At 39.0% G+C, this 25,321-nt stretch overlaps 2 protein-coding genes across 2 annotated transcripts in view; one reads left to right on the forward strand and one right to left on the reverse strand.

Annotated features, from left to right (window-relative positions):
• Positions 1-25,321, reverse strand: part of nbeab (neurobeachin b) — a 184,707-nt gene that overhangs the window by 41,741 nt on the left and 117,645 nt on the right. Inside the window, exons 39-40 of the mRNA XM_075473089.1 lie at positions 22,076-22,222; positions 18,125-18,261 (exon numbers count right to left, since the gene is read on the reverse strand). Coding sequence (XP_075329204.1) covers positions 18,125-18,261; positions 22,076-22,222 — 284 coding nt within the window. The remainder of the gene's footprint in view (positions 1-18,124; positions 18,262-22,075; positions 22,223-25,321) is intronic.
• On the forward strand, positions 15,102-17,482 carry mab21l1 (mab-21-like 1). Its single transcript, XM_075474329.1, has one exon. It carries the CDS (start codon positions 15,473-15,475, stop codon positions 16,550-16,552), a length of 1,080 nt encoding a protein of 359 aa, XP_075330444.1. The 5' UTR covers positions 15,102-15,472; the 3' UTR covers positions 16,553-17,482.

Here is a 25,321-nt window from a genome sequence, read left to right on the forward strand (position 1 = left end):
CTAATGCAGGTATTGGGGGAAAACAAGATACAGATTTGCATAATCAGTGTCACTATACATTTGGGTGGTAGCTGGAGTGTGGCAAGATGACACAGCTCGAGAGCTCTGGCAAGACCAGTGGGATAAAGGAGATGAATATGCATTAAATATGCTGGCAGATCACTGCCCCAAATGTCCAGCCAGGTTTGTCAATAACATTTATGTCAGAGATAGAATTTCACGCACATTAGCAAGCCCTGCAGTGCTGTCGTCAACATTGCCATGGTAGGAAAGGTGGGAGGAGTCGTCTTCATAGTAGGCAATCTCTTATTAAGGAGTAAAACTCCATGTTAAAATACAGTATAAAGCCCCAAGAAATGCAGTGAAATAGATTTTTTTTTTAGACTTGTGGTTCCATACAGTGTTGCTATTAAGTCTCCGTCCCATCTCACTAAAAAAAAAAAAAAAAAAAAAAAAAAAAAAAAAAAAAAAAACATAACAGATATGCTTGTCAATGTTCCAAACATAGTAGTGTTACAATTATGTTGCAGATATTGTGAAATGGGAACATTTTCACAGCCTTTTGCTTTGCATTGCACCATAATTGAGCAGTCTAAAACTTGGTCTGTGACTCATCCTGGTATAAGTCCACCATCAGCCCTTCCTACTTTTAACATTTCTAAAAAAGTAATAGTTGTGCGGCTTCACATTTACATCAGTTAATGAAAGTTGTGAGCATGTTTAAATTTGTAAACGAAAACACAGTCATGTAACATTTCTGGAGCCTTCAAAATGTCCTTTTACCATTTCTGAGCACATCTGACAGTTTCATTCATTGCAAAATATTGATATGTTATGATTCTGGAAGCCACATGTAAGTTTTCCTTTGTTTTCGTATTGAATAGCCATTCTACAGTTTTTGACCGTCTATTGTGAGACAACATTTTGTGCGATGGACTAATGTAACTGTAACATATTCTGATGTGAGGCTGCATTGAAAGGCCAGCATAAGCCACACAATGCCCGCATAAGGCATCTGAGAGGTTAGAAGAAGATATCCTTTATGATTTCACTGACTTCTAAAAACGTGGCATATAAATGTGGTATGCAAGTGGAACAGGATCATAATTCAATCTTCAATACAATAGCAGTGCAAACTGTTGTAATTTCTGATGTATTCATACACAGTTGCCTTTTCTTAGGGTGCCGATTATAAAACGTGTAAATAACTTTACCTTTCACAACTATAAATGCAAAATACATTGAAAAGAATAATAAAAGTTCTACAATGGTCCTGCATTGGTGGCAGCCTGCTGCAGTAGCTCTGGACATATTGTGTCTTTTTTTTTGTATTTACTTCAGATTTTCTGATGAGCTTGTTTCAATGAAAACACAGAATTATTATTTTTTTTTTTAAACATGGTCTCTATGCTGGACTGGATGCTGAAATGATATCTGCCAGGAACTTCAGCACTTTTTCACATTCATTAGGATGCATAACCATGGCAACGGTAAAGTTGTTTGCATGTGGAAGTGGCTGAACGGCTGAACTTTCAAAAACTCAAGTAATACCTGGAATAAGCCCCCAAATCCAGATGAGTTCAAGAGGACACATTGAAAATGCAGAGCATTAACAAAATGGCAAGAAAGGAGGAAAAAGTTTAAACCATTTCTTCCCTTGATCATTACGGGAGGTGTGAGATCACTGGCTGATAAAACGGACGAGCTCAGAGCCCTGATGAAGATGCAGCACGAATGTCATGACAATACATTTTTTCAATGAAACATGGATGGTGGAACAACTCGAACACTTCTCTTCACAGCTTTAACTATATGGATAGACAGAGACTGCAGACAGAGTGGTAACAGTGAGGGAGGATTACAGAGCTTTTAACAACAGATGGTGCAATCCTGGACATATCACTGAGAAACAGCTTTTCTGCATCCCAGATGTTAAGTTTTGACGTTCAGAGGTTTAGTTTCTTTCCAGAATGTCAACAGAGAGAGTTCGCCTGCGTTACCTGTTGACGTGTGTGTACTCATCAGCTAAGGTGTCACGTAGCTACAAAACCAAAACACCCCAATTTATATATGGCGATTACTGAAGATTTCTCCCGCATCCCCGTCAGCTACACTTCAACCTTTTTATCAACCGATTGTTATTTTTTCCATCTATAACAACATATTTTTTTAATCAATAATTCATATTGCTGCAATATAATTCTAAAACATGTCTGCTATATCTCCAACAAAAAAATCAAAGAAGATTTGTACAATCACCACAGTTTCAAGGTGAGTGTCACCAATTTAATTTGAAAACAAATATAAAACATGGTCAAAATCTCTCCTCTATTCCTCAGTGGTATAGTTGTATTTTTTTTTTTTTTTACATTTTCAGTTAATGTGACATTTGACCCTTTGGATATTAAATGCAACGACTTTATCATTTTGTCCAATTAAACCTTTGACTAAAATGTTGCCATTACTGGTGAATGAATTGTTCAGCGATGGTTAATAATGTTCCTTTTTTTGGGTTACAGTGACATTGTCCACAAAATGCAAAAAAGAAAAAATCCTCAATGAGTACAGGTGGATGGTTCAGTCAAATTTTAAGAAATTCCCTAAAGAAAATCATAAAAAGACTGAATTTAGTAAGCAATGTAAAGAAACTTATTTTGGGCCTTCTTGGTGTTCTATAAGGTATCTTGTGTGTTTAAAAGAAAACGCTGATTTCATACTTCTTTTGGAGGACAAAATGGTACAAGTTACAAAAGTGAAAAACTTAACTATTACCTTGAAATTATATATGAGCATGGTAAAGTGATGACCAACCCACATCCACAAGCGTGCATGAACATACAGTATAGTCAGCACATCTTCCAGATAAATAGCTTGAGGATGCTTTCACTAAGGAGCTTGAGAGAAGGGATGTCATTTGGTATTGGGTCTTTTCAGAAAGATTTTCCTAATGGGATGCTTTCAGAGACTTGTCAGCCTTAAGATGACTGAAATCTCCTGGCCTGGGCACCAGCTTCCTCTGGCTGCTGCTAAAACTGCCAAGCTGATCACTTTAAATCCCACTTTTCTTTCTTTTTTTCCCTTTTTTTTGGTCATGTGTGGGAGGAATAGGGGTTCAGAGTAAGACTGAGAAGGAGTGAAAGAATGAGACTAGGATGGAGAGGCAGACGAAGGAGGAGAGAGACAGAAAGAGCAAGTGGTTAGATGAGAAGGCCTGATGAGCAATGAGCGCCTCACTCGTCTTCAATTAATCTCGTCTCTCTACCTTTACATTGGCGCTTCCATTGGAACCGAGGTAATGACACCCTCATCCATTATCCTTTTATCCCTGTTATTCAGAGGGAATTGCTTAATAATATGTTACAGATTCGTCCTCCTTCATATAATTCTTTCTGTCATTTGCAGTATATCATCTAGAAAACACACAGCCCCCTTTCTGCTGGACGCTGTTTGAGGATTATCATGGGTGACACCTTCGAGATGCAGCCAGAATCTTGAGGCATAAAGTGGAATTACCCTGACTTATCTGTCATTGCCAAAAGCACAACAAGCCATTCAGGCCCAAAGGAAAGGTGGAACAGGTTCTTATCATCTTCTCTGAAAGAGAGAGCTTGTAAATTTATGCTAATTAGAGCCTTTTGTCATCCAGGCTCACCCCTTGGGGCATAGCAGGGCTTCCACTCGATGATAATCTGGCTGTTGAGTGCACTAGATAATTTGTACTTTATCCTCATGTAATTATATAGTTTAAATCTTTTTACCAATGCTAATCCTACCACATGAGGAAGTGTCTTAGCCGTGTCTGTGGTTTTTAGCAGCACTAGTTAGCATGCATCTGACTCTCACTTAAAGTCACGTAGGAGGAGTGCAGCCCTGATATAATTACTCTGACTTTCTGTAGCTTGTGTTATGAATCCTCCTATCATCTTGATCCACCTTAGCAGGCAGGCAAGAAGCCAAGCTGGCAGCCTGGGGGTAAGGAAGACAACACAGGGGAAGGTGAAAAACATTGTAGCATGACTGAAAGCTCCCTTCCCATTTTTGTCAGAGAAAAAAGATGGAAGAGAAAAGGAAAATAGACTGAAAAGGGTATAAGTGCATTGAGGTGGCTTTGCAGAGACTTTGAGGGCTCTCTGTTGTCCAGTGGGACTCTTGTATGCCTGCCAAAGCCGACAGCCCCTCACAAGCTGTTTGGCGTGCTGTAATTTGACTAATTACACTGGATTAGACCATATTAATGCAAGCTGTTTTCTCCAGGGTCACTGACCCACCCAGTGTGTCCCTAGTTGGTTTCCCTATATTCTGTGTAAACAAAAGAAAACAGTACAGCTTTTGTTTCTTTACATGATGGGTTAGCAAAATATGTATGTACCTATGTATGTACCTCCTCGAAGTACATCACTGCAGGAGTCTTTGAAGACAAACAAAATATTTTGCCTGCTTTGTCTTTCTGCAAGGAATGAACAAAATACAAAGATTGTGAATTGCACATGTACCAGAGTTGAAAGATTTGTTTGCAGGTAGATGGGGAACATAAGACTATGGAGGATCTCCATATGTTGTCTACCAAAGTGCAAAATATTACAATTATCTTAGCAAAACATCAGGATGAAATCCGAGTAGTGAGGCTCTGCTTCCTTGTGAGGTTTGGCTGTACATATGTTTTCTAAAGAAATAATATGTATAAATCTATGGTAAATATAAGTAAAATAGATATAATTTGACTTTCAAGTTTTCAAACCGAGGAAACATTAGTAAGGACAACAAGAAATTAGATTTATTTGAAACCAACAATGATTTGCATTTGTAAAAATACCAAATGAAAGAGGGGAAACGAGCCATAGAATATGTGTGTTTTAATACAAGTTCTCTCCCAATTGTTCCAAATGAATTTGAATTCCACACAATAGAGAAGCTGCTTCAATGTTTGTATGTGTTGCTCTGCCTTGAACACAGTGAAATAATAGACTTAAACCAGGCGTTGTAAAGACAGAATACCAAAGAGGCTTACTGCCTTAGTTTCATGAAACATTTAGGCAAAAGTTCCAAAGGCTGAGGATGATGAAAGAAGGTAAGGCTGAAAATGGGCTTCTGGGATCCAGAGCCCTTATTGTACAGAAGTCACATCAAATTAATACTGAGGGCCATTTGCAGCCTTTCTTCTCCTGAGCTTTTCAGAACGGATTAAGCTATGAAAACTCAGAAATTACTAGAGCACCTATTAGGCATTATGCTCACCCTTTCTTCTCTTTCTCTTTGAAAATCATTAAATGTGCTTCACTTCACTCGTACCACAATTCACAAGTTGTCTCTATACTTGAAAGAATTTCTAAAATGTGTCCTGCAAATAACTTTTTTTCTTTCTGCTTACAGGGAATCCATCCTGCAAATGAAAGGAAAACATTTATTTATAGACTTTTCACACGCAGGATTAAGCGGGTGTAGCAAATGGATAGATGGATGGACACCATTTGTCATTTTTAAGCAAACCATTATTTGTTTATTGGTTTGTTTTTTTTGTCATTATGTGGGTCTGCAATTCATATTAATCCATGCTGTATGGCAGTTTGGTGACACACCAGTGAAGGGCCACTATCCCAAAAAGTTCTCTTTCTTCACTCAATGCCTCTTCAAAGAAACACAGGGGGTGCATGAATTGTAATTATGGCTCCTAACAGGATTCAAGAGTGCCAAAACGATAGCACTTGAGAACCAGGTCGTGTGGAGTTAAACGCCTGTCAGACGCTCAAAGCACAGCAGCATGTGAACAAACCAACAAAGGCTTCACAAGTCCACTTCTCGGGGCACTTTCCTTCTCATAGCCTGAGATTAAAGATCAACTAAGACCCCTTTAAAGACCCACACAGCTTTTGTTTATCTATACTCACATTCCAGTTTTCAACGAGGGTTACAGCTTTCCAGTTAAGATACTAAACCTGAAAACAAGGAATACAAATAGTGCCAAGTGGTGATGGAGCTGAATCATTTTGACAAAAAACTAAATCAATTATTCAGTCGGTGAAAAGATTACCGTGTTGTAGATACAAAATAGGACAACACCAGTGCATCGTTTTAGAGGAGGAAGCAGACGTGTGATTGATCAGGTAATTGGTACCACCTAGAAAAGCATTGTAGTCACAGTGTTAGATTATCCTGCGACTTGGCCTCCAGAATTACAAAAAAGATCAACTGTGCATCCCAAATAGTTACAATGACTCACCAGGACACAAGACCCCTCACTGCACATTAAAGAGAAAAACAGTCTGACAAGACCTTCAGGAGATCCAGCGCCATCCTACTCCGCAGTTGCACCCTTATTGAAACCAACCTGCAGCGTGAAGTCCTTATGCATGACCCTTATTAAACTCCTAATTGGATTGAGAGCCACTAAGAAAAAAAATGCAACAATATTCATTCAGAAGATTTTCTTTAACATTCCCTCCAATAGTTTGAGTCCCCAACAATAACATTCAAACATTTTTTTTCCCCTTTTCAAAAACACAACTAGATTTTTCAAAAATGGGAGTGCAGGCAGAACCTTTTTCACCTTTTCACGTTAGGAAAAGCACCATCTGATTTTCACAGGGTTGCATGTGACAGGCTGAAACAAAGCCGAGCGCTGCCCATTGTAAAGCCTTTCACTGTTGTAATGGTTTTAAATGGCTACAAGCAGGGTCCTTTTCAGTGGTGACCGGGCTGCTCAGTTCTCCTCTTCTTATCCAAAACAAACTGCTACAGGCGGGAACTCTGAGGTCAGATGATGAGTGAATGAAGGATTGAGTTCACCCATAGCCAAAGTCTCAGACTCTCAGTGCATATAGAAGTTCCCAACACATTTACACTAATTATAGAGAATAAATAGTTCCATAACAACAATATCAATCAAGTTAATTATGAAAAACAGCATAATGACAATAATTGCAATAATATCTCATTAAGAAAAAGAATAAGAGACAGGGGAGAATTAATAGCAGACAGGTGTACAACACACCGCAATTATGGAACCTGAAATTAGTTCATTGCCTCAAGGCAAACAGAGGAGAAAGGGAAGGTTGTATGTGAGCCAGTGTTTGCGTGCGTGCATGTGTGAGTGTGAGTGTGTGTGTGTGTGGTGGTGGGGGAGCTGGTTTCAGGGCTGAGAGTAGGGCTGATAGAGAGAGGCTCACTGACAAAAAAAAAAAAAAAAAAAAAAGGAATTGCAAATAAGCAAACAAAAATGTCTTAAATGTGTAAATTAGAGAGAAAAATAAGAGGGAAAAGCAGCTTTTCCCTGCAGACTGGTGCCTTAGATGAGAAGGGAGCAGCGAAACGTGATCAAGGGGAGCCGTGGAGCGGTGCGGCAGGCGTCAAGACGAGCACTCAGCCAGCGAGCGGCAGCTTCCCTTTTTCCAGTCAATCATTCATTACAGAGCCAAGTACTGTGGAGGAGTGCCTCCTCTTTTTGACCTATCATATTACTGCCTCTGTAAACTCCTAATCCTCCCTTCGTTAGATGGTGTCAACAGCCGACATGCTCACCCTGCCGCCGAACTCTCAGCTCAGACACCTCCAAAGCCCCGCCAAGACCACAGAATTGACACTAATAAAATCATTTGAAATTTAACAAGGTAGAACGGCACAATTTGATCCTTTTTTTTTGGTACTCTCATCCACCTTTTTGACATGTTTTCTTTAATCATCAGAAAGATTTTCTGAAAATTCACTTACTAATAAGTTAACTTTTCTCTTTTTTGTCTCACTCTCAGTTCCAGGCTCAGCTCACTGTAAGCACCACTAAGAAAGTCATGACTCTCACTCTTCAATCTTTCACTGGCTGGTCTGGAAGAGTCTGGGGTTTTTCTTGTTTTTTTTTTTTGCCTTGGGCTTGTTCCTGAGCAGGTGAAAGCCTGCAGGAGGAATCAGCACATCTTCGTCCGTCATGACTCTTTCATAGGGACCCATCTCCTGAGCTTCTCTAATAGAGCCCAGTGAGATGACAACTATAATGAGTCCAACAGATGAAAGCTCAGCAGGACAGAGCAACGTTGGAATAGATCTCCACACACATCGGGGCAGCAATCTGGGACTCACTGTGTGAATGTTGTTATTTAGGTAAACAAAAGATGAAGCATCTATGATTTGGCAGAACTTCAAAAATGAGTTTTGGAGTGGTTCGAAATGTCATGGTGATCACAGACAACAGAAAAAAAAAAAAGTTTATCACATGCATGTGCAAACATATCACGAACCAAAACGTCCTTCACTCACAGGCATTAGCACACAGATCTCATTTCAAAACCTTTCTCTCTAACTCACACACAAAGATCCATCTGATGGGTTTTTGGAGGGTCCCAATTTAATCTGACAGATACCAGACAGTAGATGCTCAGAGAAATGACAGCACTGATTTAGTTTAGCTCACTGTGACATTGTCTCAACCAAACTATTGCACACAACTGAAGGCCAGTTTATTTAGTTATTTCTCAGTGACATACAACACACAAACCTTTGTAGTCAGAGCAGATCTTAAAATATCTTACCTTTAAGGGAATAAATATGCAAATTTGTGTGATAAACTTTGTCACACCTAAAACATAACATGGTTTGAGGGATGCTAATTACCATATAAAATAAGAAATTGTCATTCCACCCCATATGTCCCACTTTTAGGGTGAGGAAGATGGAAATTAGGTGGGGTAGATTTGATTGCGACATGCTCTCCCCGTCTGTGCTCCTCAATATGTGGCGTTGCTAGAAACAGGCTAATATTCAGCACAGCTCACCAGCACCAGAACTAATGAAAGTAGACAAAATGTCTCTGCTGCCATCTTTGTCTAGCATCCGCTCAGGGTGAGCCTCCCTCTTCCCTTCTGTCCTTTTCACCACCCCTTTTTCCCCTTGCTCTTCAAGGGAGGGTGACAGCAACATAAAATGGTGGCGAGCAAATGTGCCTTCCATGTGGCAGCAGTGGTGGGGGTGACAGGCCAAGCTGAGGCCAGCACTATCAGCAGTGTGTGGCTGTTGCTTTGAACAAGCTGGATGGTGGCCATGAGAAGATCAGGGCCGAGCTGATGAGACATCAGTGGTTACAAACCAAAAGCAGCTCAGTATTAAATCAACAAAAAGCCGACTCAAGCCCTGCATAAAACTGCTAGCCCCTTAATAAAAGTTAACTTATTGTTTGTGGTGGCTTGTTAATATTTCACCGTTTATTATAATGTAGATAGTAAATTAGTTGTTTTACTATGTCGCACTGCATTTGAAAATTATTGCTACAAATACTATTTTATCATATATAAAAGTCAGATATTAAATTCTAAAGTGACTTTAATTAGGAATTGTAGAATACAAAATGATATAGGTAGTTCAATTGACAAATTGTCTACTTCGGACTATAATAATTTAAAATGTTTAAATATCACAGAAATTATATCAAACCTCATAAAACTAGTACACAAGGCAGACTCTCTTCTAGCAATTAGTGGCTGAGTCATTCAGGGGATTGTTAGTTAACCCTGTGCTCAGAGGATGATGAAGCAAGGGCATAAATCACAGAGTGAAACAAGGCAGACTCCTCCGATTCATTAATGGAAATGATCTGTCAATATGCTGGAGTCAATTCACACGTGTCAGCTGGGCTCAGCTCACAATGGGCTAGCCAACTTATGAACTCCCTGCACCACTCCAGCGAGTCCATAAAACAACTGGCAACGCCGCTGGGGAGCACCCTGAGACACCACCCTCTCGCACAGACCACCAGATGACACAGATGGGGCGAAACCAAACAAAGACGAGACTCCCTTTGTACAAAGAGGGACCCCTTTCAAAAGCCATTCATGCAACAAATTGGGGAAAGCTGGCCATGCAGCACTATGGGTTTGCTCTTTTATTAGCATGAGCGTTACGTCACAGTAAGTGAAATCAGATTTATGGCTCTCTGCTACAAAAGTGGTTAAAATGAAGCTTAGTTAAAAAAAATAATAAAGCAATGTTAACCAACAACAGTTTAGCTTTATTAACCAGGAACAGCTTGTTCTATTTAAGCCTCAAAGTAACAAGATATTCCACTTTTTTTTTTACAACACTTTGCCTTATTGCACAATAATGACCAAATTATGAGCTAAAGCAAAGCTATCGAACTGCACAAGGGAAATGCTGATCCGAGCTTTTATAACCTCTCCTCCAGAGATGATGGATTGTTTGGCTAAACATACAGTTAACTTTTTAAAAACTTGACACATTTTTATTGGTCAATTATCTTAAAAAGCTTGTGAGCAAATGTATACTAATTGGAGTTTCTGTGTGTTGTTCACTCTCTCGGTTAAAGGAGCAATGATTCTCCATAGTAAGAAGCTTTAAGCTATTAATATCAGTAGAGGTAGCTTTAAACAGCATCTAGCTTTTGTATTTTCAAAGGCAGCCCATCAGTTAAGGGGGTTATTTTCCATGTAGGTCATTAAATATGTGCACACAAGCTTTCTCTTGTTAGGCCCACTGCATTTTTCTTTTCTTCTCCCATCTCAGCTGCACACTCGCGCTGCTGCAGCAATCTGCATGGAGAGACATTTGTCATCATTAGCCCTGCTCTGACAGTTGGCACCCCGCACCTCAGATCTCTAAGACTGGCAATTATGAACCCTTCATCCCTTATTTAGGCAACAACACCTAATTTCATCACAGGCCTTCCCAACAGCATCTGATTACCTACAATCCCAAACCAACAATATGCCCTTAATTTATCTATTTACTTTGTTACTTCAATGTACTCTTACTCCTAGATCACATGGCACGTGGGACATAATTGTGTTCAGTCAGTCTGAGATTTTAAAACATTTATCAGAAACAAGGGCAATGGAGAGGACTGTATACAAGCATCAAGGGGTCAGTGGGCAGATGATTATAGCGCCCACTTTTAGATGGTAGACATCTTGCAAAGATGAAGATTAATCACATGACTCTTTCTGAAAAGTGGCCTTTCAGAAGACAAGGTAGAAATAAATAGTAAAAGCAACTAAACCCAATAACATTCAATAAAAGTAATAAAAAAAAAAACATTTGAAATAAACAAATAAATTACAGCATTTTTACAAAATTGAGATTTTTGTTTTTTAGAAAAATTAAACCCAATCCTGTTTTTAGAAAAATAAAAACTATATTTTAAAATACATATATTAATGGATATGATATAATAAAACAACCACGATAATGTTTGAGTCCCCTGTTAAAGAATAAAATGGTTATACTAAACTATGTGCTGTTACAATAAGTGAAAGCACTGCAGCAGCACCTTCGCTTCACCCTGACAACTGAACACCCTGTGAAGAAAAAGATGCCCCGGTATGTAAGCTTCCATTCTCTTTTTTCTTTTATTTTCTTTATTTGTGCAAACATCCAGATTTTTTTCTGAATTGTTACTTTGGCAAACAGAACTAAATTGCATTCATGCTAAATTCATGCAAATACATGCATGTAATTTATCACCGAGGCTGACAAGCGTACCATATTGCAGAGGGGAGGGGTGAAGGGGCAAATGAAAGTGAGACAATCAATTAAGTTTCAAAATGTACACTTTTCTTTATCTCTTTGCAAAAAACAAACAAAAAATCTTATGAATCCAATACATCTGGTGATCACTCTCTGTCGTACAAATGCACTTAATCGTAAAGACAGCCTATTGAGGTGAAGAGGGTCTCAGACCCTCAAGCCATGTGTACCAGCTTTCTGCCTTGTCCAAAAGAGGCTGCTAATAGACAGGGGAGAATCAAATAAATGGACACAATCCAAAGGGGGTCCAGAGTGAGGCTCTAGGCCCAGAAATTAACCGGCCTCCTACGGAGACACCATATTGCTTGGAATAATAATGCTCCATTATTAAAAATCTCAATGACAATTTCATTTAATGGCAAACAAAATTACAGAAAACGTGCCAAAGTGAGTGGTTATCCCATGAGTATTTTATTTTCTCAGTCTGAGAGCCAGTGATATCACATCTCTGAAGTGTTACTGTTTTTAATCTGATTCATACAGACAAATGTCATCCTATTAAGTCTGCTTGAACTAATCTGCACATTAACTTGGAAGCTGATAAAGTCCCTTTAAATGGCTAGTCTCTTTTATCATTACTAAATATCCCCGGAAATTTAATGAAAAAGCATATGGCTGACCTTATTTGTTCTTGTGTAATAGGATTAATAAAATAATCAAACATCCATTATAATCACACTGTCAGTTATAGGATTGCTGTCCACAAATGACTTGATCCAGCTTAAAAATCGGCCAAATGTTACTGCTGCATAACATAATCGACTTTCTTAATGAGTCATGAGGTCACTGAGAAAATTGAAACTATACATTACTCCAAAATGACATGGTTTATACATTGTGGTTAAAGCCAGAGCCACAGACAGCCATGTTGCTGAAATGAGCTAGTTAATATTGCCATTAAAGAGTATGAGTTTGTTTTTGTTTTTTCTATTTCTTGCATATTCTTCATCACTATGGATACAGATAGGACATAATTTCAAGTCGCAAAACATCCTAATCAAAGGGCAATTGTATCATCAAAGAAGTACCACTGAACTTCTGCATATTCATGTTCACAGAATTCTCATTCTTGCTGAAAGAAAGCAAAATGAAAAATGGAGGAGAAAAAAAAATGAATAAGTGTAGAGGAATGCTTCGGAAACAAAGAGGCCTTCAAAACAGAGTCACATGTTCATGCAAAATTAGGGGAAATAGAAGTCATTGTGTTGATTTACGCAATCAGGCATGCATTTGCTGGGTCTGAAATAGGCATGTGCTGGAATCCCAATCCCATACATCATACTTGAGGGCCTCCAATAGCCTAGCAGTATGGTACACGGATCAACAAAGATTTCAATGTTGTCATGGTGAGGATATGAAAAAGAAAACTGGATCATCTTAGGCTAGACTTGACAACTGCTGGAGTCATGGGACTGTGAAGCAGGTTGAGTTACTGTGGGATCTCAGCAGCCACATGCTTTAGATTAAGAGGTGATAATCTCAATGAAAATCCCCCCTTCTATCACGCATAGGGATGGCTAAAAGGCAAAAGAGTACGAACTCAAGAGGTGCAACTGGACTCTGAGGCATCTGACTTGGAGCATGATTGTCTGGAAAGAGAAGCTAGTCTGGTTTCAATAAAAGCCAAGTACCTGCTGAGCTCCAGACAGTGGGAGAGAGTGAGAGAAAAGACTATCAAAGACTGAGAGTGAAAGAGGTTTTTAGCTACTTCTCACCACATGAAAACATTCCATAATGTCCTCCATATCCTCAATATATGTCCCCCATATATGTCGATAAGATTAAAATTTGGTTGATAAATTTAAACTGACTTAAATGTGATTCAGTATGAATACAATGCATTATAATGTGTATTATTCAGTTATAAAATAAACCTTCATTTAAACTTGCTCTATTTCCCACAGTTGGATTTCATACTTCAAATGTGCCATATCTGCCTGGTAACAATGTAACATTATCACCGAGACTTGCCAAGCAGCCACTGGCACTGTTGTCATGACAGGCTGTGATGATAATGGGAGTCACCTATCTATCAAGGTCCTTCCCTCACATACCGCCCCCTGCTCAGCCGCATCCATGTAGTCAGAGCTTGAGCTTAGATGCAGTAGTTTGCCCTCATAATGTCTGGTTGTATGCTGCTCTGACTTGGGCAGGGATGAGTGTAAATGCCTTTGCGTTCCTCGTCTGATCCGTGTAGCATCATTGTTTAGAAGTCCTCTTCAAAGCATGTACGGTAGATTGTGAGATGGAGTGCCAGTGCAATGATGAGAGCCAGAGAAGGTTTGGTGCAAGTGCAGATACAATACTTCTTTATTGTGAATCATAAGGCTTTGGATTAAATAGCCAACAATGTAATTCTAAATTGTTCCAACTTCTTTGTTTTTAATTCAGGTTTCTTGTTTCTTTTTCTCCAAAATTGTCTAACAGTTGATTTAATTTAATCTAACTTATTTCTATTTTTGTTGTTATTGCTTATATTGCCTTTTTATATATATAAAAAATGTATTAAGCTCTATCAATAACAGATTGCAGAATTCCAAAAGGTTTTTATTGAAATAATCCATTTTGATAACTGATGTCAGGAATTAATATTTTTCAGAAATATCTAATATTACAAGACAATAATAATAATCTGCAGACTATTATCAGCGTTCCAGAAAAAAACAAAACAGAAAAACGAATAATTAAGTTAAAAGGACAATTTACTTTTCTATGTACAAAGTCCTAAAGGAAGACATATGCAGATTAAAACTGCTATAAAGTAGATGCTCTTACAGTAAAAATTGATTAAAATGCTGTCATGTGAAAATGTTGCTAATCGAACACAATAAGGAAAAAAAAGTACATCCTCTTGATAATTATATTAAAACACACACCTTGAAGATATATTCTATCATAACAACAGGCATGACAATCGATTATGATCGCAGTGTTGTACAGCCTTTAAATAGGCCTAAAGCGCCATATTGCACTTTTTAGCCTTTCGGAAATAAACCCGAGACCTCAACAGACTGTTCGACAATTTTAACTTAACCCGAGAGGTCTCATTTGTAGGCTAAGCTGCGGGGTCGTTATTGTATCTATATATGCCTCGAAAAATCAAACATGCAACACATGAACAATATAAAATAGGCTATGTTTTACCAAACATTCCCACAATGGTTTCAGTATAATTACAATTTATTTGACGTGTTTTGTGTGGAATCTTAAAATAGAATGAATAAACTGTAAGTTTAAATACAAATTTAGATCTCCCATCCGAATACATAAACACTAAACAATTCTAAAACCACCTACTGTTTCACATAACATACAATATAGCGGACTAAAAAGCGGAGGATAAAGTCCCACAGAAATGAAAATAAATGAAGAGAGCAGAATTATTTTCCTTCAGTCCGCGTAGGTGTACTTCCGCTCCGCGCTATACTACCAGTAGCCTACCTGTACTTTTTACTTGTATATAACACCAGGGGATGAATTTGTTTTCAATAAACTGCGGTGACGCATTGGACAGCGATTGGACATCTTGGTTTCAACTCCTCCCTTATAATAAAGAGTGTGTGTGTCTCTGTGTTGTAAAACACAGCAACACTGGGCGTCTGCGTCAGGAGAACACACTCTACTCTGCGCAATTACGCGGACACCTAACTGGCACAGCGATCAGAGAGCGAAAGGGCATTTTCCTGGCTGTTGAACGAGGTGCAAATGGACTTTTAATCACGCCACTGGGATCATTTCGAGGACTTGCTCTGAGCACTTCGATGCAGTTTACGGCTGTGCATGTTATGATTGTTACGCATGTGCTCTGAGCACATAGTCACTTTTTAAGTGGACTTTTTTCTATTTAGATAGCTTCCCTTCTTCTCTAAAATTGGCTCCCGTACAAACAGCCGCGTTGGATCCCTCGGCTTATTGCGAGACTCCGGTGTATAACCCGGATCTCTGCCCTAATATGATAGCCGCGCAGGCAAAGTTGGTGTATCACCTCAACAAATATTACAACGAGAAATGTCAGTCTCGAAAGGCAGCCATCTCCAAGACCATTCGGGAGGTGTGCAAGGTGGTTTCGGATGTCCTAAAGGAGGTGGAGGTGCAGGAGCCCCGTTTTATCAGCTCGCTTAGCGAGATGGATAATCGTTTCGAGGGACTGGAGGTCATTTCACCCACCGAGTTCGAGGTCGTACTCTATCTGAATCAGATGGGAGTATTCAACTTTGTAGACGACGGCTCTCTCCCAGGCTGCGCCGTCCTCAAGCTCAGCGATGGCCGCAAAAGAAGTATGTCTCTCTGGGTAGAATTCATCACAGCCTCCGGTTACCTCTCAGCGCGCAAGATCCGGTCGAGATTTCAGACACTGGTGGCGCAGGCAGTAGATAAATGCAGCTACAGAGATGTTGTCAAAATGATCGCTGACACAAGTGAGGTGAAATTGCGTATTAGAGACAGATATGTGGTGCAAATCACGCCGGCTTTCAAGTGCACTGGCATCTGGCCACGAAGCGCTGCGCACTGGCCTCTGCCTCACATCCCCTGGCCGGGACCGAACAGAGTGGCAGAAGTCAAAGCGGAGGGTTTCAATCTATTATCCAAAGAGTGCTACTCCCTGAACGGCAAGCAGAGCTCAGCAGAGAGCGATGCCTGGGTCTTGCAGTTTGCCGAGGCCGAGAACCGGCTCCTCCTGGGCGGATGCAGGAAGAAATGCTTGTCAGTCCTCAAAGCGTTACGAGACCGGCACCTCGAACTGCCTGGACAACCTCTGAACAACTACCACATGAAAACTTTGGTTTCCTACGAGTGTGAGAAACATCCCAGGGAGTCGGACTGGGATGAGAACTGCCTCGGCGACCGCCTGAACGGGATACTATTGCAGCTTATTTCGTGTTTGCAGTGCAGAAGGTGCCCGCATTATTTCCTGCCTAATTTAGACCTCTTCCAAGGAAAACCTCACTCTGCTCTAGAAAACGCAGCCAAACAGACTTGGCGACTGGCAAGAGAAATACTGACCAACCCCAAAAGCTTGGAGAAACTCTGAGGTAACAAAAAACAAAAACGAAAAAAAAAACCCGAAAGAAAATGTTGGTTCACTTCGTCTTAAAAAATGTGTTAAAGAGGCATAACAAACTTATAAATGGACAGAGAAAATAACGCCAACCAATTTGCAAAGTCTTGTGAAATGTGACTGTCCTCTGTTGTTGAATATGTTTTGGCCTAGCCTGTTTCAAGATGATTTTTACAACAGTTTAATTTACAGTTATCCCCCGTGCACTTTTCGGTGGTGTTAATAGGTTATTTAGAAGCAAGTTTAAATCATTGGCAACAATTAATCCAGAATGCCATCCCAACGGTGGTTTTCTTTTTCTCCGTGCCACACAGTCGACTAAATCCACAACTTCCGTAAATGCTTCAGAAGAAAGAAAGAAAGAAAAAAAGCACCGTAACAATCTTGGAAAAATAAAAACCCATATCTGTACATTTTATACTGTAAATACATTCATAGATTGTGATTCAAGTGGTCTGAAATTGTGAATGTTGTTCTGTGACACGTAAATAGGATCCACCTGTTTAAATCTCCCTCTGAATCTTTTCTTTTTTATCTGGTAGAAACGTTGTTAATTTATACTTGCATCAGTGGTAGTCTGATTCACCTGTTTCAATGGACATTTTTATATTTTCTTAAAGTTTACATTTTGATGGTAGGCGTATGACATTTGTTACATTGAAAACATTCCACCAGTTTACTTGAATTATTATTTAAATTACTCAAACTATGAGTTGTTGTTTTTCTTTACCATGCTTAGGCCTACGTGATTTAAAAAAAGAAGAAGAAAATGATAAACTATATATATAGTATATATATATATATATTACAGTTTAATTGGGTAAAAATGCACTTGAGATACACTGGATTATAAACATCTGTGATCTGATTTTTTTATTTTATTTCTGTCTTTGGTCTAATTTAAAGAGTTAATAAAACGAGCTGTTTTATACTTGTGTCCAATTATGATTTTATTAAATGTGCACCTGATTATACAAAAGTAGGCTTAATGCAACGCGATGATAGTGTAATGAAAACTTTTTTGAGGTATTCTACATTTGACACCTTAAAAAAAAACCTCAACGTTTTAAACAGACTGTTTTTTTTCTCTCTTAAAGTAAAACCCTCTGAACAACCTACTAATTAGTTTAAAATTAGATGGATGAACAATGTACTTGGCACAATTTGCTCAATCAACTGTCAAAACACTTTGATGGCTGGGCCTACAGGAAGAGCAGCTCCCAGTGGAAATTATGATTTTTCTAAAAATTTTAAATAACTCACACAGACTCTCCCAGACTCTCTCTCTCTCTCTCTCTCTCACACACACACACACACACACACACACACACACACACACACACACACACTCACACTCATGAATGTTCTTTGGAAACCCAACAGCCTGCTTTCTTTATGTAAGAACACTAGTTCATCTCAAATATAGCATATCATTAACGGGCTACTTGTTGGACAGTTGAGAAAAAAAAGAGAGCGAAAAAAACCTGTTAAACGTGTCAGAAAGAGTTCTAAACCGCGCTGCATAGTTGCTTGCAACTTACTTACCTTTGAGTCGGCCCTTTTGAAGGCAGGGTCATCCTCGTCCACCTCAAAGTAGATTTCAGAGGTGGTGATGGACAGAGTTCCCCGGGCGACCAGGACAGGGGCAACAAGCTGGGCCGAGCTGCTCAGGACCACTGGGCCTGCAGAATGTAACATGTTGTGTTGGTATCATCATGCAGAAAAGACGCTTTTGGTACTTTATGTTAAATAAAACGAGGCGGAAGTTAATTCTGTAACTGAAGAAGGCGAGAACTGCGGTTAGTGCAGGCAGCCGAGATTATTCACCTACCCACAGCTTAGTGCGAATTCAATGTTAGAAACATTGAGAGAGTTTTAGAGTAATTATTGCAGCTTAGTCAAAATGCACCGAAAAACAAACAAAAAAAAAAAAAACTTTAAACACTGGAACTTGGAACCTAATTTTGAAGCCTTACGATCAAACGCTTTTTTTCTTACTGTCCACGATAGGCGCAGATCATGGTGGGGATTATCTAGGTTGCGGAGGCGCAATCGGTCAAAATGGCATGGAAATATAGGCTGATGAAGAAAGGTTTCACGAGCCGTTCCGAAAAACAACCACCATTAAGACAGGGCTTCCCACAAGGTTAGAATATAACAAAACACATCTTCAATCCTGTCACCGTCATTTTTTCAAATGAAAATGTTTTAACTTTAAAGGTTCAAAATATTAATTTTCAAATTGTTACTCAAGACTGCGTTACACTGGACATGGCCAGTATTGAATTAATTGATTTTAAGGAAATAAGACAGAAATCACAAAAAGTATCGTCTTTCTGTTGGTAGCTTTCACTGATAATGCTTGTTTTCAAGTGCTGACAGCCATCCATTTGGTTGGACCCCGGTCAGCTGATCGTGATCGCACATTTATTAACGTATCCTCGCTTCTTCTCATGCTTTTCATCCTCCCTGTTCTCAGATCAGTATCGCTGTGGAGCACCGTTACAGTGATTTGTCTGCTCTCAAACGAAAGCACGAAAATCGGGATATTTATCGATCCTTTAAACTCCAAAGAGCCACTTTAATGTCTCATCAATCTTAATCTGCGTTCCTCAGCCAATTATGGCCGATAGTGTTACAGGAGTACAAGTGGATTTCGGTCTGAACTCCCTGAGCGCCCCTTCATCGCTCTTGCAGGCTGCACAGTTAAACCATCCTCCCTTGATTTTTTTCCCCCTCTCCTCCGCGTTGCTCGGGTCCATTAACGATGATCCTATCTGCTGATGCTATCAACCCAGATACTACACGTTGCTTGCAAGCTTGTTAAAAGTAACAAGCTAACCTCAGCCTGGTTTTCTGCATTTCCGATAACGTTCACTGTGTTGATAGCAGAGACAAATACATACTGAATTGCAGTAAAAGTATTCATAATCACAACAGCAATAATCAAACATATAATGTATCTGTTCTTAGTTTTTCACCGTTTTATTTTTTGGTATGCACTATAAAAGTAGATTGTCTCCATAAAAAGTCTAAACTATAAATTAATCCAATCCATCTACTGAAAATAATACTTCGAGGAGTATGACATCGTATTTTGTCCCTGTAAGACTACACCAAGCGAAAGACATACTGCCTGAAGCATTAAGCATCCATTGCACATGGGCAGGAAGAGGATTAGGCCGTAATCCCCTCAGGGATCCTTCCATAATTAGGCTATATGGCATTAAAATGTTTACATGAGAATAATGAAATTAAGGGCAAGTTACACAGGATGAGTGGGGCACACAGGATAAAGTGTTGAATACCCCACTGTTGGGTGTATCTTTTAATGAAAATGCAAATATTTCTCAAATGACAGACCGGTTTTATAAGGTGACGAAAGCCTAATTTCAGTGAGGAGGGAGTTTGGATGAACTGCTGAGAGGGTGCGTTTAACATCCACAATATATCTTCTAGACTGCGGTGCCTGATTTGTACTTTTATATATTACATTATGAGAAATGGGTCACTTGCATACCCGAGCAGTATCATATACTCATATTTAGGTATATATATATATATATATATATATATATATATATATATATATATATCTCTTTGAAGAAGGAAATTATTTGTAGACGTCCGAATAGAAAACATGAATCGGGTACCCCAAAACAGAATAACACCTCTCATCTTTCTTTCATATCCTCAGAGGGGCACATTCAGAAATGTTATGTTGGTTTTACCCTTTTATAAACATGTCACCACTCAAGGAAACAGTATTCTGAACAGGGACTTAAAATGGATACAAAAAGTCTAAATTAAAGCAAAACAAAATGGTTGTGGCTACAAAGCCACACGTAGGGTGTACTAACATGCTTCCGGTATGCTGGCTTGCATACAAACTACTCCTTAACATGAGAAATTCTCTGTAAGACTCAGACTCTTCTATTCTTCCCTCTCACATGCGTTTCTATTTTACTCAATTTTGATTACAATATGTGCATACAAAAAAAGTTAATTTAATGCCAGCACAAGCACAGATCATTTCCAGTGTTTGTTGGGGAGCAAAACTAATCATAGGTTCAGTAACCACAACTGCCTAAGCCCATGAGTGCAGGCGCCACCCCTTTGGCAGCAGCAGCAGCAGCAGCAGCAGGCACTGACCCAGCGGCTGGCTGGAGGAGCACTGTTTTTGACAAGGATCTCGTCTCAGATCTCTCATTGAGGTTGTTCGTGCCTGAGATTATATACACAGGACAAACACAGCCAGTGCATCCTGCTAAAAACACAACCTGATTGTTACAGTGTGAGCCAGCTCCCCTATTGGCAAAAACGTGAACTCAACTTTCATTTCACGTGAACAAATAAATCCCCACATTTAGTTTTCAGTGTCCACCTTCAAAGTTCGGCTCAGTTCACACATCATAAATATATTGCAAATATCAAGCTCAGCATTTCTGGTTTGTTCAAGGTCATTATTAGTTTCTCAGGAGAAAACCCTGTGTTTGTAAATGAGCCCCTGCCCGGCTCTTTACATTGGCCAGTGAAGGGTTCATCTGACAGACATGGAGCGTTTGGCTGCCTGCTGGCCCTGGGACAAAAAGGAGGGGTTAGTCTCCTCCTCCGAGATTCATCTGTGGGATCTTAAAGGGGATTTCACTGCTCAGCAGTGCCCTGGATCAGTCTGAGCTTCACATGCTAAGCCATGATAAGTGGGCACTATAAGGCAATAAAGAAGAGATTTTTTAAGCGTATGGCAATGCAGATTTTCAAACTGCCTTTTTCCATATGTTTTCTATCACAGTTTGCACAATCATGTGTTCAGTGAAAGTCCTCCTCTTAAAAACAAACACAAGTTTAAGTGTAATCCTGCTTGTAGAAATTAATGATCTGAAAATAAATACTTTTATATTAGATACCATTTAAACAAAAATGTATAACACTCCAGTCTGAGAAATAAAAATGCATGTGCAGTATCACAGATAATATGTAATTATGAAAAAAATAAAACAATATCTAGTGATGAAAACTGTTTGAAAAAAAAACACAAGCAGAAAAAAACGACACTAACAATTCTTCACTGCCCTATTTTCTTTGTCACGGGACAGCGCACGATGTTTTTGGAGATCAAAATAATAAGGGAATACGCTTCTCACATTCAGGCATAAAGCCATAAAAAGAGGTATTAAGGGAGGATTTCACTAATATGCGCTTCAGCATCAAGGATTATCAGCCAAACTAAAAACCAAACTCAAGCAAATAAATTGCTATTTAAATCCTGGCAGGAACTTGAAAATCAGATCAAAGTTGGTGCACAGTCAGAGTGTAATGACTGATGAATGAAGGACAACATGCACATTGGCAGCAAGTTTCACCATTAACTGTGTTGTGTATGACACACTTTTAGGGATGGGTTAAGAAATATACAGAATCATACAGATAAAATAAGTCAAAGTTTAGTGGTGATGTTGAATGGTGGTTGATGGAAATGTTGGTGTGCCGACATACCACCCAGGTTGTCCATCTCCTTCTCCTGCAGCAGGCTGACGTTATCTTCGTCTCCATCCAGTATCAGTTCCGTCTCAGGGTTCTGACTAGCCACAGTTGGGCTCCTGAAAACCGTCTTGGACTTGACTGTCTCGTCCTCCTTTAAGCCTATAAAAACAGATATGCACAGAGATATAACCAAATGCTGTACTTTGTCCTGTAAGCTAACACTAATAACTGTTTTTAAATACTAGTCTATGGTCTAATTCAAGTCAGACAAGTTTTTTTTTCTCTTTTTGTATTGCTTCATGGGGAGCACCATTTCAGGTGCACGGTAGAATTATTAAATACTTTCTTTCCTAAAAGGTATTTTTGATGTATTTGTTTACATTTCTAAAGAAAAAATAGATATACAAACATTATCATTGATTTGTATCTGAGGGAAAAAAATGCAGGCAATGAGTGCTTCCAGCAGCTTATGTTACTCTAATCATATATAAATAAGTGCAACATGTAGGCAACAGATACTTCTGTTCAGGAACTTTCTGGTTTGTCTTTGCAGTCAGAGTAGCATTGACCAGGCCCTTGGAATGCATCCACATTAACCGTCTTGTGGAGAGCAAATGACACAGGCAATTTTTGCTGAAATACAATCTCAAAACCAGCGGCTATAGCTCTTGAAAACTTATCTCCTATCTAACAATGATTTGCATACAGATTATCCAGATGTAATCCATTATTTGGATTGGGCCAATAACAGTGCCCCAGAGGCATAGTCATTAGGCCAGTACAATCAATCTGGGCTCTGGGATTTGTTGTTTTAAAACACATTTGGCAAAAAATAATATAACAAATGATTCTGGTGTGCACTATGAGCACAAACATGTAAATGATGGGTTCTCAAAGGTCAATCTATCATAGCCTGCAGTTATTGATTAAAAAAAAAGAAAAGAAAAACACACCGTTACAGCATCTCTATTCCTACCTATAGCATTGTAGATTTTTTAAAGTAGTTTACAGATGTTTAAACATAATCTCCCCAAACCTTTTTATTTAAATTATGCTATGTGTAACGCTTCTTGATCAGCAATGATCTATTATCCCTTTTTTTTTTTTTTTTTTTTAACTTCCCCCTGTGGGAAGAATAAAGGCCGGTCTTATCTTATCTTTACCTGTACAGTAAAATATAAAAAGTACAACCAAAAGTATGAAAATGTCAGCTGATGTCCATATTGACCAAGGAGTGGCTTGATCCAACAGTAAAGCAAGGCAATGTCCTAATAAACAAAAAAGTGTCTTGTATGTTTCAATGAAGTAAATAAGTAGAAATTAAAAAAAGGAAGACGCATCATGGGATGAAAAATAACAACCAGAAAATAAAAAAAAAACATTTTCAATAACCATCAAAAGTACCCAGGTTACATACAAAAAGTATGAGTAAATGACTTCTTGTACTATAAATTTAAATGAAATGTTTTTTTCTGGTCCTTAAAAGCATAACTGAGTAAAGGCAAAATATAAATCACAGAAGATAACAGCATGAAATGCAAAATGATATGCAGGATGATCCTGATATAAGAGCCACACTTAAGTACTTGCTGTAACATATGAAAGAATGTCAGGGTTCTGTACATATTTGTTCACTGAACACATTTTGAGTGGCTGAACATCAAAGGTGTTTCAGCTTTTATTTTCAGACAAGGTCAAAAATTAAACACAATCTGCATCTTGAAAGACCAACAGCGGAGTCGGAGGATACAGCTCAAGCTCATAGTAGATTAGAGATATTGTTTGCCGCTTTTGGAGACTTGACAAGAGTGAGATTGAACAGACAGCACAATTAGGAGGCTGCTTATGGCAAGACTTCATCATATGGCTGTAGTGAAACATGCTCATTGAAAAAGATGTCTTCATACACGCTGAAAAACAAAGAGGTCTCACAACACATTTGAATCAGCCCCATCTCCTGCTTGTGCCTGCCATGCAGCTGCTCAAAACGTTTATGTGCATTTGTCTTTCTGAAGTCCAATGTTGGAAATAACCGGAGGAGAAATTTGCGTGTGCAAAAGGAAGAACACATATCAAGCTATGGGAGGTGGCTGACACCGGTCTGACATGTTTCCTTTCAGCACTGTTCTTAATTCTCCTCTCCCTCCCCTGAGGAACATGTACCTTGTCTTGAAGAGGTCACATTTGACTGTTGTCAACACTGCTACTGAGAAAAAAGCCTGCTTCCTGCTCTGTCTCATATCTGGTGTGCTTTCATCAGACAAGGGGAAGAAGTTTGAGCGTTTCGGAAATGAATTCTGTGCAATGTTAAAAGCAAAGCCAGCCAGCGGTTACAAATCAAAACAAAAGAGTGAAACTTAAAACTTTAATTCTGTAAACCATCATTATACTGCGAGTAAATGAGCAAAAACTTAGCAGGCGGGCTGATGTTCTGATTGGCAACTCTGTGCAAGGTTGAGTAGACCAAATAAACCATGCTGATTTCAACATGCAAATGACCAACATGAACTGTTGTGTGCGTGTGCGCATACGTGTATGTGTGTGTGTTGGGGGCAGCAATGCAGGGTAGAGGACTGAACACAGCTTTACTCATGATGTAATTAAGTTCTCACAAAAGTTAATACAGTTATAAATACAATAAAAAATGAAGAACTATGACATGAAGGACAAAACGTGCTGACACGAAGAGTGATCTTCTCATGAGTGATGACCCTCGGACTTGGAGATACTGTTGTGCTAAAAGTGCTGCTGTGAAAAGAGTTGCCATTTGTCACCATTACAGGGCCTCGCTGTGCAGTGCACCATGGCGGGCTGAATAGAGGATTTTTTATGTGTTCATCCATGACCAGTGTACGGAAGGAGAAGCAAAATTGCTTTTTGAAGATCTGATGTTCATGGGAATGACCAAAACTTAAAAAGAACACAAGGTAAATGTGGCTGTGGGTGTGCATTGTTATCGGATTCCAATATTCTGACAAAGGGGTTTCATTCAGTCTGTGGAGTGAAATGATCTTTACCTATATTCAATCTTTTTAATACAAGTGTATACATCGGTTTTTATTATTCATAAATTATTCGTTGGATACCTGGATGATAATGAACTAATCATCAGTAAAGTGACATGTTGTTCAAGTGTTGTTACACAGGAAAAACAACACGTCTACAAAGCAAAAAAACCCCAAAAAACTGTTAAAGGGGGAGTTGCTAGTGTTATCATATCATCATGCCAACCAACTAGCAACTATCAAACCTTACAAA

This window comes from Odontesthes bonariensis, chromosome 9 (genome assembly GCF_027942865.1).
Source record: "Odontesthes bonariensis isolate fOdoBon6 chromosome 9, fOdoBon6.hap1, whole genome shotgun sequence".
NCBI lineage: Eukaryota > Metazoa > Chordata > Actinopteri > Atheriniformes > Atherinopsidae > Odontesthes > Odontesthes bonariensis.